Source organism: Octopus sinensis, linkage group LG15 (genome assembly GCF_006345805.1).
Source record: "Octopus sinensis linkage group LG15, ASM634580v1, whole genome shotgun sequence".
Lineage (NCBI taxonomy): Eukaryota > Metazoa > Mollusca > Cephalopoda > Octopoda > Octopodidae > Octopus > Octopus sinensis.
The window spans coordinates 39,808,381-39,826,747 of record NC_043011.1 but is presented as its reverse complement, the minus strand read 5'-3'; the positions used below and the strand labels follow the sequence as shown (position 1 = coordinate 39,826,747).

General features: G+C 37.7%; 1 protein-coding gene across 10 annotated transcripts in view; it reads left to right on the top strand.

Moving 5' to 3' along the window:
• LOC115220012 (sodium/hydrogen exchanger 9) overlaps window positions 1-18,367 on the top strand; it is a 230,565-nt gene that overhangs the window by 83,901 nt on the left and 128,297 nt on the right. For all 10 annotated transcript variants that reach the window (XR_005002216.1, XR_005002215.1, XR_005002212.1 and 7 more), the window contains exon 2: window positions 128-348. Coding sequence is in view for 5 of the 10 variants with exons in the window: in XM_029790317.2 (XP_029646177.1) it covers window positions 128-348 (221 nt within the window). In the remaining 5 variants the exon portion in view is untranslated. The remainder of the gene's footprint in view (window positions 1-127; window positions 349-18,367) is intronic.

Here is an 18,367-nt window from a genome sequence, read left to right as displayed (position 1 = left end):
GCTAATGATGATGACCATAATGACAGTAGTGATACATGATTACGACTAAGACTGTTGACACTGATAATAATAACCAGATGATTTAAGCGAAGTCTTTCATTTTTTTCTCTTTTGTCTTGTGTTTCAGGTTTGGTTGTTGGTGCCGTAATCCGTTATGCTGGCGGGCCGTCTTCTCACCGCGTTCCACCGCAAGCCAAGCTCATCAATGCAACAGCTACAGTTGAAAATATACCAAATTCTATTTATTTATTTTTGAATATATCTAACAGTAGTCACTCAGAGACTTTACAATATAATTTTTACAGCAAAGTTAAGACTGAAACTCAGGGCGTGCCTTTAGAAAGAACAGTAAGTATGTTTTATTATTGTCTACATCTTGCTTGTTTCATTCATTGGACTATGGCCATGCTGGGGCACTGCCTTGGAGGTTCTTAGTCAACTGAATCGGTCCCAGTACTTACTTTTTTTTGTAAAGCCTGATATTTATTTTATTGGTTTATTTTGCTGAGCTGCTAAGTCATCACGATGTTCACAAACCAACACTGGTTCCCAAGCACTGAGAGGGTGACACCCACAGGCAGAAAGCACATGCACGCACACACACACACACACACTTTTCTACTCTAGGGACAAGGTGCTCGAAATTTTAGGGGAGGAGTGGGCCAGTTGATTAGATCGACCCAATTACACAACTGGTACTTAATTTATTGACCTCGAAAGGATGAAAGGCAAAGTCGACGTCAGCGGAATTTGAACTCAGAATGTAGCAGCAAATGAAATACTGCTGAGCATTTTGCCTGGCATGCTAATGCTTCTTATTTCTTTATTGCCCACAAGGGGCTAAACATAGAGGGGACAAATAAGGACAGACAAAGGGATTAAGATGATTACATTGACCCCAGTGCATAACTGGTACTTAATTTATCGACCCTGAAAGGATGAAAGGCAAAGTAGACCTCGTCGCAGTTTGAACTCAGAATGTAACGGCAGACAAAATACTGCTAAGCATGCTAATGTTTCTGCCAGCTTGATGCCTTACACACACACATGTATAGTCAAATTGAATAATCAAGCATGCAAAACAAGAGGACATGCACCTGGAATTTTTTTAGTTAGGTGCTTGGTTAAAGGTGGGAAAAAGAGAGGGGTTTTGACGTTCCAAGCATAGCTCCTCATCAGAAAGGAAAACGGAAAAGTCCAGAAGAGGTAGAATATAACCAACAGTGCATGTGTGGTTACATGGTTATATGACAGTTTCTTTTAGTTTCCGTCTACCAAGTCCATTCACAAGATATTGGCTGGCCCAGCGCAGTAGCAGAAGGCACTTGACCAAGGTTCCACACAGTGGGATTGAATCCAAGGCCACATGGTTGGGAAGCAAGCTTTTTAACCACACAGCTACACCTTTTGTTTATTTCTATTTTTACTTTATTTTATATTTGGAAAATTGGCAGAGTCATTAGAGCATTAGAGACAGTCTACCTTGCAGTATTTGCTCTGATTGTCTGTGTTCGAATCCCACTAAGGTTAAGTTTTCTTTTTGTCCTTTTGAGGTTGATGTATAAGTTACCTTCCAGAGGCAACAGGTTTGTGCAGTGGTTTTCAACCAGGGTCCTTATGACTCCTGGGGGCAGAGGTGTGTGTGTGTCCTTGTAGGACTTTTGGGGATCCACACAAACAAAATAGTAAATTAGGGGTATACTGTAGTATTTTAAAGGTCCATTAAGAAAAGTCGCTTTCAGTGTATTTATTGCATGAAACAGGTTGATTTCTTTCTCTAACATTTTACATAGTTCAACCTACACAAGTTAACCCTTTCATTATTGTATTTATTTTGAGATGCTCTGTGTTTCTTTCAATTACTTTAAATATAACAAAGAATTTTAGTAAAATAACTTAGTTATCATTCAGCTAGTGTTAGATGCATAAATTGTGACTAAAGTTTGGTGGAAGAATCTAATTCAAAACTTATGAAATGAAGACATTTGTACTTAGAGCCAGAGGCAGTTTCAGCTGGGTTGGTATCAAAACGGTTAAGAATTGTTTCTCTATTATATATTTTAACCCTTTCATTACTATATTTCTTTTGAGATGCTCTGTGTTTCTTTCAATTAATTTTAAATATAACAAAGAATTTAGAAAATAACTTAGTTATCATGCAGCTAGTGTTAGGAACATAAATTGTGACTAAGGTTTGGTGGAAGATTTTAATTCAAAACTTACGAAAATAAGACATTTGTACTCAGAGCCAGAGGCAGTTTCAGTTGGGTTGGTATCAAAACGGTTAATGTATCAAAAACAAAATAAGAATTTTGAAAGAAGCATCTATAAAACTAATTTTCAAACATGGAATGGAGACACAGGGCTCAGTGGTTAAGGTGATGGACTCATGATTGTAAGATTGTGATTTCAATTCCTGGCCCAAGCAACACATTGTGTTTTCAAGCAAAGCTCTTCATTTAATTTTGCTCCAGCCCACTCACTTGGCAAAAATAAGTAAGCCTGCAATGGACTGGTGTCCAATCCAGGTAGGGAATTTATGTCCCCTGGAAACTAGCTTTATGAGTTGGATAACTTGAGAAGGCAACTTTACAGTTAATTTACTTTTTATGGGGGCCTACCAGAAATAGAATAGTAATCAAAGAGAACTACTGGTTTAGTGGAACTATTAGAAGACTGTGCAAGATGCCTTGTGGTCTCTGTTCTGTTTTTGTGTGTTCTCGTAGCAATATCTGTGGCAACAAATGCCCTCGAAGTTAACTTTGCCTGTCATCCTTTTAAGGATGCTAAGCAAACACAATCCTGGGCAGGAACTGATAAACTGTTAGAGTCCTACATCTGTAATTGGGGTCTTAGTTCGTGAGTCCTGGAGCTTTGAGGTGTATGAAACTACTTCTTAGACATTACTGTTTCCAGGCAGATCTGCACTGATTTGGAGTAGCAACATCTGTTAAGGCATTTTGCCTGGCAAGCTAACATTTCTGCCAGCTCGCCCCGCCTTACCTGGGTAGAATATTCTTTGCTGAGTAAGTTTTACCCTGTTGGTACTAACCTGCCTGAGATCATCCCTACTTCTGTGATACAAACTTTGCTTTAAAGTGAACCAATTTTAAAATCTTCCATTGAGATCTCATTAATTCATGTTTCCAACGACCAGCATAATAATGGCCAAGCTATTTTAATAAATTCTGTATTATTTCCAAAATTTAATGAAACAAAGGCTGTGTATTTCAGCAGAAATACAGTAACAACAGAGTTAATAAGACCGAAATATAAACAATGCTTTCACCTATTCGTTTTTCTATATTTTAATCATATTGTTGGAATGATTTTCTTTCTTGTTGGTTTAATATTCTAAACACCCAGAAGGGATGCTTTTATCTACTACACACTTGGATAATCAGAGTTAATCAAAGTTTTTTTTTTTTGTAAACTCGCTATATTAAATATGTGCCTATGTATTTAGTATGCAGAACACTGCCCTGAGTTTGTTCTCCCTTCAGCCATATTGGTGGCATTTATATTTGCTAATTTTCTTGTCTCTCTTTTCTCCCTTCTCTCTCTCTCACTCTCTCTCTCTCGCACATTAATACACACATACTTGCATACGCACACACATACACATTCACACGTGCCCACACACATAAGTACACATGCAGACACGCATAAATAAATGCGTACTCACACGCACATAATTATACTCATACTATGAATGTGCACACGCTAATACACAACTATACGTAAATACATTCACACACAAATATGCACCCATAAAAATACATACATTTAACATGTACACATAGATGCATGCACATGCAAACACACACAGACTCACACACACACATATACATGCCTACACACTTACACATACACAACAATACTTCTAGATTACAGATTATTGTAATTCAGATGGTCAACTTCCTGTATAAAAGGTTATCTCATATAAATTACATGGATTCATAGCATAACTTCAGTCTCTGGTTTCAATTTTCTGTAGTTCAAAGCAGGTGATTGTTGGAAGCCTTTCACCAGATACGATACTAGCCCTGTCCATTGACAAACACCTTAGAAGGCTGCTTTATTTCTTTTCAGATCCTCTTTTCATTATTGACCTCCAGCTCCTAATGAGGTTACTTATAAGGATCGTAGTAGTGGTAGTGGTGAGCAACAATGCATAAGTTTTCAGGATTTTCTTGTCGTTTCTCCCCTACCAATATCGCAGCAGTAAAAGTAACGTGTTGACTTTCCCCCCTCTTAACTAAACCGTTAAAAGGACAAATGATATATTCTCCTGGATTTGATGCTAGTCAAAGAATGACATGTTGCTTTGTCTGGAGAATAAGAATGATTTTCCAGCAGACTTTCATAAAACTGTGACCTAGTCGGCAGAATCTGTTTACCTCTTTCTTTACACACTTTGATTACTTAACAGATTCAGTGGTATATGTAGCACTTTAAGGCGGCGAGCTGGCAGAAACGTTAGCATGCCGGGCAAAATGCTTAGCGGTATTTCGTCTGCCGTTACGTTGTGAGTTCAAATTCCGCCGAGGTCGACTTTGCCTTTCATCCTTTCGGGGTCGATAAATTAAGTACCAGTTATGCACTGGGGTCGATGTAATCGACTTAATACCTATGTCTGTCCTTGTTTGTCCCCTTGTGTTTTAGCCCCTTGTGGGTAATAAAGAAATAGGTATATGTAGCACTTGTTTAACCCTTTCGTTACCGTATTTATTTTGAGATGTTCTGTATTTCATTCAATTAATTTTAAATATAACAAAGAATTTGGTAAAATAACTTTGTTATCATTAAGCTAGTGTTGGGAACATAAATTGTACCTAAGATTTGGTGGAAGATTTTAATTCAATACTTATGAAAACAAGACATTTGTACTATAGAGCCAGAGGCGGTTTTGGCGGGTTGGTATCAAAAGGGTTAAAGGAGGTATTATATGCTCTCTGCCATTAGAGTCTGATGAGTCGTCCATAGAGCTAAGCACTTTATAGATGCAAAACCATTGGTCACTCTATGACTGGACATATATTTATGTAAATATATTACTGCTCTACTGCTCTAGCCTTTAGTGTGTACTTCTGTTTTGGATGCATGAGCCACTGACAATATATATATATATATATATATATATATACTAGCAGTATCGCCCGGCGTTGCTCAGGTTTGTAAGGGAAATAACTATAAAGCATTTTTAGAGAGTTATAGCCAAAAATAGCAAAAAAATGGAAGAAAATGATGGTAAATTTTTTTTTAGTTAAAAAAGGTGGAGTTGCGTCCCCTAGACAGTTTGCGGTTTGTGTTTCTAATTCTCGACCCCATGTCGAATTTATCGATTTTTTTCAGAACTGGGGGAACTTTTCAAAATTTTCGCTGCGTTAGTTTTGAATTATGACATTGGGCTATGTGTGTGTCAAGTTTCATCAGAATCGGTTGAAAGCCGTGGTCAGGGTGAGGGTACAAGCAAACAGACACACAGAAACACGCACAGACAAACTGCCGTTTATATAGAGAGAGATATATATATATATAACGGGAAGCTTTATGAAAATAAACAAAAGACGAAGGCAGGTGGAAAACAAACGAACAATTGTATTAGTATGGCGCTCAGGAAATATAAATAAAACAAGTCTTTAACGTTTCGAGCCTACGCTCTTCAACAGAAAGATACACAGAGAGAGAAAAACACAGAAAGAAGGAGAGAAAAAAAATGCGTGCAGTAGCTAACGAATCAACATGGCGATATACACACACACACACACATACACACCAAGTATGGGGATTTAGTTGACAGGTAATCTACACTAGGTAACTTTTATGCTTCTTTTTTCTTCTCTCTCTTCATTTCCTTATTCCTTTGCTCCCTTTGTCTACATTGTCATTTCACTAATATATACCTATTTCTTTATTACCCACAAGGGGCTAAACATAGAGGGGACAAACAAGGACAGACATAGGTATTAAGTCGATTACATCGACCCCAGTGCGTAACTGGTACTTTAATTCATCGACCCCGAAAGGATGAAAGGCAAAGTCGACCTTGGCGGAATTTGAACTCAGAACGTAACGGCAGACGAAATACCGCAAAGCATTTCGCCTGGTGTGCTAACGTTTCTGCCAGCTCGCCGCCTTTATATATACCCTTCTCATTTTCCTATTTTCCCCTGATGATGGAATATCCCACACTCGGGGATATTCCATAAGAAACAGCTGTAAGACTTTGAATTTTTTCCAATAATAAATATGACTTGAGATGTTTTTCCTTGCCTTAACGTTTGTTGTCGTCTTTAACAATTATCGTCATCATCATCATTTAACCTCTGCTCTCCATGCCTGCATGGGTTCGATGGTTTGACCGAGGATTGGCAAACCAGAAGGCTGCACCAGGTTCCAATCTGATCTGGCAGAGTTTCTACAGCTGGAAGCCCTTCTTAATGCCAACCACTCTGAGAGTGTAGTGTGTGCTTTTTACATTCCACAGGCACGAGGGCCAATCAGGTGGCACTGGCAATGACCATGCTGAAATGGTACTTTTTGTGTGCCATTTGCACAGGAGCCATTCAGGTGGCACTGGCAATGATCACACTCAAATGGTGCTTTTCATACATCTTTGTTGATTCACTGCAAGCAATGAATAACTGCACTCAATACAAATGTAGAGTATTCCTTAATACATTATAAATGAAAGGCTCCGATTTCCAGTCCTCCAAGTTGCTCATTTCCAATCTTCAGCTGGTAAACCAAGCCTGGTTTTCTTTTGAATATTCACTATCTGAATACTTCTTAAAATAGGAAACAAAAATTTGAAAGAAACACTTATTGTTGTATTCTTTCATTTTAGAAACCTTTGTAAGATACATGTGCAAAAACGGCTGCTTCCAGCACACACTTTTGACTTCATTTCAGATTCTCATGGTAATCTCCTAATATAATAATGAGTGTAGTGTTTTTATATATTTGTGTGTGTATATATATATATATATATTTGTCCAAAATCACAGAGTAGGAGAAAGAGTAGTATAAGTGAAGGGAGAGGAAAGAAAATAGTAATTCAGTGAAGGAGAAGTAGTGAGAGTAATAGTCCTGACTGAGAGAGAGTGAGAGAAAGTAATAGCAATGGAGAAAGGAAGGGGTGATAGATGAATAAGGAAGGAAGAGGTGAAAAAAAACATCAGCGTTTCAACTTTGTGAATGTTTGTATGTGTGATTATTATGTACCTTATTTTGCACCTTATTTATATATAAAATACTACAATTAGCCGTCATTTTTGACAGCACAGGGTCAGCTAATATTATTATAAAAGCATCATAAACCCCATGGATCCAAAGTCATGAAATTGTTAGTATTTAAGCAATGTTCCAAAATAATACTTTTAATTTACACATTTAATGCACATATATATATGTCTAATTACATGCATGTCTATACACACACACACACATGGTGGGCCTCCACACAGCTTCTATCTACCAAATTCTCTCACAAGGTATTGCTCAGTCTAGACCTGAAATCACGTGTTTGTGAAACCAACTTCTTACCTACATAACCAAGTCCACACCCACCATTTATATATTACATAAATGTGAACTACATAGCTTTATGTATATACATTTACAAACTAAATAATAGTGAGTTGTACCAATGTGTTTAATTTATGACTCAGTGAGAATAGCTAGGATTTCAAGATGCACATTCTCTACTTAGAGCACAATCTGTTTCCATAATCATTCTCTGTTTATTCTCACAATTATTTTAACACTAGTAATATACATCGTAATCGTATTGATAAGCAATAAATTTCTTATAATTACTGAAAGCCAAAAGATACCAAAACAATTACAACTATTATTCACAGAGTCTATTATATATACATCAAGGTGGATACACAAATTTGTATTTTATACATGCCCCCTTCTCTCTCTTTCTTTCTCTCACTCTCCCCCTCTTTATTACTGTTTTATACACTGGTCTGAAATGCTTAGCAGTATTTTGCCTGTCACTACGTTCCAAGTTCAAATTCTGCTGAGGCCGACTTTGTCTTTCATCCTTTCGGGGTTGATAAATTAAGTACCAGTTGCACACTGAGGTTGACCTAATCTACCCCAACTCTCCCAAAATTTCGGGCCTTGTGCCTAGAGTAGAAAAGAATATTTATAGTTTTATTTCCTGAAATATAAAACTAGTTTTAAGTGATGCTTATGATATTAGATTTCAGTGATCCACATAACACTAGGTTAAAGTGACAAGTCTGTCTGTCACTTTAACATTCTTATTTTCATATGACCAAATCTAATTGCCTTAAGTAACTGATATCTTGGCAAGTAAAAGTAATAAACTTGTGTATCACTGCATGCATCTATATAAACGTGAACACGTGCATCTGTGTGCATGTCTGTAAACTAATATAATGTAATGCAGTGTATGTATGTATCATCATCATCGTTTAACGTCCGTTCTCCATGCTAGCATGGGTTGGACGGTTCGACCGGGGATCTGGGAAGCCAGAAGGCTGCACCAGGCTCCGGTCTTATCTGGCAACGTTTCTACAGCTGGATGCCCTTCCTAACGCCAACCACTCCGTGAGTGTAGTGGGTGCTTTTTACGTGCCACCTGCACTGGTGCCAGGCGAGGCTGGCATCGGCCACGGTCGGATTGGTACATTTTATGGAAGCCAGTTGAAGCGGCACTGGCTTCAGCTACGATTCGGATGGTGCTTTTTACGTGCCACCGACACGGAAGCCAGTCGAGGCGGCGCTGGCATCGGCCACAATTCGGATGGTGCATTTTATGGAAGCCAGTCGAGGCAGCACTGGCTTCGGCTACGATTCGGATGGTGCTTTTTATGTGCCACCGACACGGAAGCCAGTCGAGGCGGCCCTGGCATCTGCCGGATGCTAGTCATAGGATTGGTATGTATAAAACACACATGTCTGTGTTTGTGAATGTCTGTGCACATATTTTTCTTTTTTTAATTATTTCAGTTCTTTCTATAAAGGAGGTGGTTTTAGCAATGAAACAAAGCTTCATCATTAGAATTTGGATAATAACAGTAATTAGAATTTCATGTTGAACTGAACAAAAATCTTGTATATTTTACTATTCCACTTAACAGGTTTGTATAGTGTGTTAGCTGGTCTCTTTCTTTGCCTGAAAATCCTAGCTTTTCTAGATTAAGCATTTACCAAAATTATTGGTATAAATGTAAATTCATAATCTGGAAGAAGCAGGCTAACAGGTTGTAGGCTTCAACACAGTTGTTTATAAATATGTTCTTTGTCACAAATGTTGAAAGAAAAGTTTACATCTGCCAGGCAGCTAACCTCTATGACTTTACCTAATTTTTCTTTTCTGTCTCAAAGAACTATATCAGGCATATTATGGTGGCATTTAGCACAAGTTTTGATTGGGGAATGTTCCACTAGTTTTGTTTGTGTTTAGAAACGATGGGGTATTTATCCCTGGACAGTCTTTCTTGAGGATACTATATAGCACTAAAAGATTCTTCTTTTCTTCTTTTGAGATTGGTCCTGCCATTGCCACTGTTTCTGAGGGAGCCTCTAGTTGATGTCAAACTCCTGCAGATTTTAATATTCATGTAGAATATCCCTACAGACCAGTCAGATATCCCAAATGTTGGTGTATTTGCATTGGAATACATTATGAGATTATTGTCGTGTAAAGTGGAAATATCAGATTACCATATTTTTTTAAAATATGGTAAAATATTGTTTGACACTCCACCACCTCTGTTTTTGTCCATAATGCTTTTGTATGATATGTTTCCAATATCTAGGTATTTGTAGCACTCATGGTGCAGAATAGGGAAGATAGAGAGATCATTCTTGTAAAGATTTGGGAAGCAGTTTTTTCAACACTCAACTATGAAATACGAGCATATCTTTTGGCCAAATATCATCCTTATATCAACAGAAAGTGTTTGGCACATCCCCACAGTTCTTTCTTTCTGCTTTGCAGCTTATCAGTCATTATATTCTTGGACTAACAATTGTCTTAGAGGAAATGGTTGAGTCAGTTTGTGTAATGTATCAAGTCTGTGTTTAATGTTTTGGCAAGCAGCAAGCCTCTAGTTTTCTGCCAAGTCAATGTTTTCATTCTTGGCTATAAGATTTGTCCTTGATTTGGCAAATCAATGTCACATGTCAATCTGACCTCCCATAGTTCTTTTAAAATTTACATATTAGTGACTTTCTGTTGAACCTCGATCTCTTCTACCTGTATCAGTCATGTCCCTTCTTGGTGCTTTTACAGAACTTTAGTGAAAGTCTCAGCATCATTTACATAAGTTTTATTCTTGATGTTGGGGAAATATTCTTTCTTGTTTGCGCCTCTCCATGATGTGTTCTTAATAAAATTTTACCAACACAACTGTGCGTAAAGAAGCTCACTTTGCAACCATGTGGTTTCAGGTTCAAACTCAATGCACAGCACCTTGGGCAACTGTCTTTTACTATAATAGCCCAGGCTAACCAATGCCTTGTGAGTGAATTTGGCTGAGAGAAACTGTGGCAGCCCATAGTATCTATGTTTATGTGTGTCTGTGTCTTTGTCTCCATCCACCACCACTGCTTGACAGACGGTGCTGGTTTGTTTACGTCCCTGTAATTTAACAGTTCAGTAAATGCCAGAAAACCTTCTCAATGGTCTGTATCAAGAAAGCACAGGTATCCACATATTGCTTGACGGTGAATGGAACTGGGATAGAGTAGAAGGACAGTTTCGTATATCTGGGAAGTTGGATAACATCAGATGGAAGGTCAGATAAGGACATCAAATGCAGAATTGGATTAGCAAAGAAGACTTTTATGGATATGAGGAGCATTTTTTGTGCAAAAAGAATTGGAATGGAAGTCAAGAAAAGACTATTGAAGTGCTACATCTGGTTGGTGCTAATGTATGGATGTGAGTCTTGAACGATAAGCAAAGTCATGAAGAAGAGACTCAAAGCTGCAGAAATGTGGTTTTACAGAAAAATGCTTAGAATCTTTTGGGTACAGAGGGTGACGAATGTGGAAGTGTTGAAGAAGATGAAAATGAAGAGACAGTTGGTGGATACTATCAGAGAGAGACAGTGGAGATTTGTTGGTCATTTTCTCAGAGAAGATGACAGAATGGAGCATTACATGGTGGAGACTGAGCTGAGGTAATTTCTACTCTTCTCCTCTGGAAGCCATCTACTCGCAATACCAGAGGGCGCACACTCTCCTACCCTGATGTAATCTCCAGGGATACAGGCATCCAGCAACAGGACCTCTGTAATGCCATGATGGACCGTGAAGTCTGGCGTAGCATGGTAAATTCCATTGTCTCGACCACGGTCGAACAATGATGATGATGGAAGTAGAGCGAGAAGAAGGCAGAGAATGAAGATGTTCAACTGGATGAAGAAGAGAATGAGTGTGCAGAGCGAGAAAGACCTGGGTGATGTTGCGAGAGACAGAAATAAAAGGAGGAGGAACAAGCCATGATTAGTCAAAGGCATGAATATGCCAGGACACAAGAGAGGGAAAGGGAGTAAAAGAATTCAATATAATAAGTACCAAACTTTTTAAAAAAAGCATAATCACAGTCCAATAACTGAAACTAGTATAAAACAGGAAGATTTTATTTCCAAATCTTTAACTGAAAGGAGCTCTTTTTCTATAAATATTGTTTTTCTTCATCCTCTAGTACAGTGGTTCCCTGTTTTGGTCACCCCACTTTTCTTAAACCCTCGATCTTTTTACCCCTACCCCCAGGGGGGGAGCATACCACCCACAACAAGCAGATTAGAAACAAACTTGTGATTAACGCTGGCTTATAGTATTTTCATACGCTTTTTTGAGCTCATGTTTCAAAGTTTATTAATTTCCTAGTCGTGTAGAATCTTTCTGAAATTTCTCATTTCTTTCATAAGATCTCGGTGGGCTGCAAGCTTATTGATGAGATCGGACTGTCCAATTTTTTGGTGCAGATTGTTTATGTCGTTTTCCTTTTTTTTCTCCTTTCATTATCCACCTGAGTTGCATTACATTGAATTATTTTGTTATTGTATTCACGGCAGGTATCTCCTAGATGTCCTTTCAAAATGAACACAGCTGTTTAAAAGCTGGCATGATAGTTCAATATGTGTTCTCGTGTGTGTGTGTATATATATATAGATATATGTGTGTGTTTATATATATATGTATGTATGTATATGTGTGTATGAATGAGTCTGTGTATATATATATATATATATATATATATATATATATATCTTTGTATGATGTGTATATGTGTGTGTGTATATTGTTTGTACTCTTGTATATATGTATCTTTCATGTAGATATTTGTGTTTGGATATATGTATGCATATGTCTGCATGGTGGACTCATTCATCAGCCTACCTACAAGTCTACCTTTGTACACACACACACACACATACACATGCACACACACACAACACACACACACACACGGTCATGCATACATAGACACAGATAAGGTAGGAACATCCCCCATAAAGTACATAAATGCAATACATCCAGATTACAAATTCTCCTCCTCTTCATCAATTTAATGTTCACTTTTCTCTGCTTGCATGTTTTGGAGAGAATTCACAGAGGCAGATTATCTGCTGCTAGATGCCCTTATTCTCCTCATCTCTCACTTGTTTCCAAGTAAGGAATTTCCCCATGTCCAGATATGTTTTCATGGAATATTGTAAACAAAGGCTACCAGTTGAATAACAGTTGTGTTTGTTTACAATTGTCACACAATGTCAGGACAAGGCAACACAAGCACATATATACCCACACACACCAATGCATGCATATATATATATATATATATATATATATATATATATATTTATTATATAGAAGGAGCTTCTACAGGACTAGAACTGTTTCATTCAAGAGAAATCATCAGGAAGCTTCCTGATGATTTCTCTTGAATGAAACAGTTCTAGTCCTGTAGAAGCTCCTTCTATATAATAAATTAATTTACTCTGCTATGTATTGAGTACCTTATTTACTGTGGTTAACCCCGAATCAACCCGGGACCTATATATATATATATATATATATATATATATATATATATATATATATATATTTGATAAGCGCTAAATATTTATTATATATATATAGGCACAGGTGTGGCTGTGTGGTAAGAAGCTTGCTTTCCAACCACATGATTCTGGGTTCAGTCTCACTGTGTGGCACCTTGGGCAAGTACCCCCTGCTATAGCCTCAGGCTGACCAAAGTCTTGTGAGTGGATTTGGTAGACAGAAACTGAAAGAAGCCCATCATATATATATGTGTCTGTGTATCTGTGTTTGTTCCCCCACCATCGTTTGACAACCGATGTTTCTGTGTTTACATCCCCATAACTTAGCAGTTCAGCAAAAGAGACTGATAGAATATGTACTAGGCTTACAAAGAATAAGTCCTGGCATTAATTTGTTTGACTAACGGCAGTGCTCCAGCATGACCGCAGTCATATGACTGAAACAAGTAAAAGAAAATATATATATATGATTGAATCTGTGTTTGCATTTTTTTCATTACACAAACTGGCACAGAAGAAATTGATAAAAGCAATTCTGTTTCTATGAACAAGATTTTTAGTAAATTTTGTATTTGTATTTTTTTAATGTTTAAGTAACTCCTATAGTTGCAGCATTTCTTTTATAATTTTTGTAGGGATAAATTTTTCAATCCTTCACAGTATAATTTTTATTTCATTTAAAGGAACCTTCATGCTAAATTAACTTAGAGTTTATAATTAAACAATGCTTAATTCTCGAAAAAGAAAGGGTTATGTATCTAATTGAGTTTATTTCTTTTAACTGTTTTGATGCCAACCAGTCTGAGACCAACCCTCGTTCTGTTATACAAACTTCCCGCTTTTACTTAAAACATTAAAACATACAAATTTAATGTGAGCTAGATTAAAGCCTTCCTTTAAAAATTTGTTTGAGTTCATGTTCTAAACATCAGCTAAGTTATTTCACTAAATTCTTCGTTAATTTCAAAATCAATTGAAACAATGGCACTATATTTCCACAGAAATATCATAGCAAATGGGTTAAAATAGTTATTTGTTTAGTTGCATTAGATGTTCAATATTTTAGTTTTAACTTTGATGTATTCTAGCTTTTTGAACTGGTAAACAAAGATATTTCTGATTTTTTTATAGTATTTTTATAGTCTATTTCTTTTATATCATTTTAGTTATTTGATAAAAACAGCCTGTTTTTTTTTCTGTTTTGTCTTATGTTTCATAGTTTATAACTTATTTAATAAATGATATAAAAATACCACAACATTATAGATATAACCTTTAAATCTAAATTCTCACAGGTTAGGGTGTTAAATAATTACCCCATAATTCACATTGGTGTTGAAAACGTATGTGTTTTCCATCAATATTAGAAATATATGGAGAGGATGGATGAGGAATGGATGATAAGGAGGGTGATGAAGGCAGAAGTGGTAGGCAGCAGAACCAGAGGCAGACCTTGGTTTGTGTAGATGGATGGAAAGAGGAAAACTTTGGTGAGTAGAAGTGTTGGAGTGAGAGGGGCAAGAGAGTTTATAAATGATAGGAAAGCTTGGAGAGTGTTTGTGGATGGATGAGTGAATTTGTTGTTGCTCAAAGGGGTACGAAACCAGCATGATGCGATGGGGGTAAACCAGCATATGCTGTTGGGCCCCACTACTGATATTGGGGGTTGCATTCTATGCCTTGACCCGAGCATAGAACGGAGCTCACTTCTTTGAGCTGGGAAATGAATGAAATGCCTGGTATGTTTTGTTGTGGTTACCCTCTCCTAAAAAAAAAATGGGGAAAAGGCCTGGGTATGTATGTATGTATGATTAATCTGATTACAAATAGAAGACACAGAGATATCTTTTACTGGGGTGCTAGAGTTGGAGAAAGTGATACCATAAATTGAGAGGTCAGATTTGAAAATTTTGTATACCACTTCCTTAGCACTGGTCAGGGCATGCAGAAAAACCTCTCAGAGAAGGGGTAATTCCTTAATGAAACTCCTATCGACTCGTGGCTATCCTTTAACTGGAAAAGTCTAGAATCACTCTAATATAAAAGGCTACTGCTGAAATAGTTCTCAGTCCCCTCCCTCATTATCGTCACTGGATATTTAGCTAAACATACTTTAACGATTCTCAACTGGGGTCCAAATAGCTCCCAGGCGTGTCCATATAAGTTTAAAGTTTATTTGCAATAAATTGATAATACTTCTGCAATGCATAAAATATCTTGACAAAATTTTTTTAATACAATTCCTTTTACTTGTTTCTCTTTACTCTTTTACTTGTTTCAGTCATTTTGACTGATGCTGGAGCACCGCCTTTAGTTGAGCAAATTGACCCCCGGTCTTATTCTTTGTAAGCCAAGTACTTATTCTATCGGGTTCTTTATCCAAACCGCCAAGTTACGGGGACGTAAACACACTAGCATTAGTTGTCAAGCGATGTTGGGGGACACACACACACACACAAACATATATATATATATATATATATATACGATGGGCTTCTTTCAGTTTCCATCTACCAAATCCACTCACAAGGCTTTGGTCGGCCCGAGGTTATAATAGAAGACACTTGCCCAGGGTGCCATGCAGTGGGACTGAACCCGGAACCATGTGGCTGGTAAGCAAGCTACTTACCACTCAGCCAGTCCTGCTAATATTTTGTCATAAAACTAGTGTTTTTTAAACATCAAATGGCTTTGGGAGCCCTCTAGAATAAAATTGGAACCAAAAGGGTCCATAAGTAAAACAAGGTCAACAACCACTGCTTTAACCATTCAGCATTCAGATTACTCTGTCCAAAGTCAGCTTATCTATTTACATTGGTTTGAAGTAATCCTTCATTATCTCATAGCTTCAAGGATTCAATGATATGGCTGCTTATTTTTAGAATGACATTGTAAGGTAGGTGCAACAGGCCAGATCTGACTGGATTGAGCATAAGACAGGTCAAATATTTGGGCCTGGTATGGTCGGTTTAGATACTGAAGGGTCAAGGAGAGGAATATTTGTCATACAATCACACAACACTTTAATCCAGTGATGTACAGATGTCACATGAGACAGGTGTCATTTGACATGATATAGCCACCATCATGAATATGCATATCTATATACAGATGTGTGTGGGGGAGGAAAGGGGTATGTGTGTATGCACATATATAACCGTTTGTGTTTGCCTATCTTTATATTTGTCTCCACTTGTCCATTTGTGTGTATTTGCATGCATTTCCATGTGACTGTATGTATGTCTTCTCTGCTTATGTATACACATGAATAGATCCACACACATACACACACCTACCCACACCTGCGCACATACATACACACAGAGACATAAGTATGTAAATGTATGTGTATATATATATATATATATATATATATATATATTTTATAGAAGGAGCTTCTACAGGACTAGAACTGTTTCATTCAAATGAAATCATCAGGAAGCTTCTTGATGGTTTCATTTGAATGAAACAGTTCTAGTCCTGTAGAAGCTCCTTCTATAAAATAAATTAATTTACTCTGCTATGTATTGTGGTTAAAATAAATTAATTTACTCTGCTATTTACTGTGGTTAACCCCGACTCAACCCGGGACCTACATATATATATATATATATATATATATATATATATATATATACACACACACACAGATCCATATACACCCACACCCAAACCTACACACATAGGTATATGTATGTAAGTGTGTGTGTATATATATATAATATATATATATATATAATATATATATATATATAAGTCTTCGCTACATTTGCGGCACCTGCCAGAGGGAGTGTTCGTCCAGGATAGGACTATACAGCTACAGCAAGAGATGTATTAGGACATGAAATGTAAAAGCCGGACTAGATTATTTTATACACAACTCCATTGTCTCCCAAGACAAAAAGGATGCCAACAACAATATATAACCCTTCAATCATTGGGCAATAAACTGCACTTGCGAAGACTAGTTGAGTCAAGTGAAGTCATTGTCATGGCCGATGACAGCACAACCTGATTGGCACTCGTGCCGGTAGAACTTAAAAATCACCATTTGAGCATAATCAATGCCAGTGCTGCCTGACAGGACCTCGTGTCTTTGGCACGTTAAAAGCACCCAATATACTCTTGGTGTGGTTGGCATTAGGAATAGCATCCAGCTGTAGAAACTTTGCCAGATCAGATTGGAGCCTTCAGTCAAACCGTCCAACCCATGCCAGCATGGAAAGCAGATGTTAAACGAGGATGATGATGATGATATATATAAATATATATACATATATGTATTTTGATTTGTCCTTAATGAAATATAATTCAACCTTTTCACACATATATTACTACTAACATTTTATATATATATATATATATATACATATATATATATACATGATAGCTTTCATGTGCCACATGCACAGAGGCACTAGACACCACAGATACTCAGAAAACAGGTTCCATCACACTCCAAGGGGAGAAACTAGAAGTAGTTGATAGTTTTCTGCTACCTAGGTGACCAAGTTAGTAGTGGAGGTGGATGCTCAGAGAGTGTCACCACTAGAATACGAATAGCCTGGGCAAAGTTTAGAAAGCTTCTACCCCTACAGATGACAAAGAGTCTTTCGCTCATAGTGAAAGGTAGATTGTACGATGCATGTGTGCGGACTGCCATGCTTCATGGTAGTGAAACATGGGCTGTGACTGCAGAGGACATGCGCAAGCTTGAAAGAAATGAAGCTAGCATGATCTGCTGGATGTGTAATGTCAGTGTGCACACACGACAGAGTGTAAGCGCCCTGAGAGAAATGCTGGACATAAGAAGCATCAGATGTGGTATGCAAGAGAGACGTTTGCACTGGTATGGTCATGTACTGCGAATGGATGAGGAGAGATGTGTGAAAAAGTGCCACTCCCAAACAGTTGAAGGTATCCAGGGGAGAAGTAGACCCAGGAAGACATGGGATGAGGTAGTCAAGCATGACCTTCGAACGTTGGGCCTCACAATAATGTGAGTTCATGGCTGCTTCCTGCACCAGTTTTCGCATAGCCCCAGCCCATCCAAACTACCTTGGATTGCAGAACGACCTGCTGTGCTTGAGGAGACTATTGAGTCAAGTACATCAACATCAAAATAAATATCAAATGGAAATTGTAGTTGTGATACCTGTGCCAGTGGCACGTAAAAAGCACCATCTGAATGTGGCCGATGCCAGCGCCACTCTGACTGGTTTCTGTGCCGGTGGCACATAAAAAATAACAACTGATCGTGGCTGCTGCCAGCCTCCCCTGGCACCTGTGCCGGTGGCACGTAAATA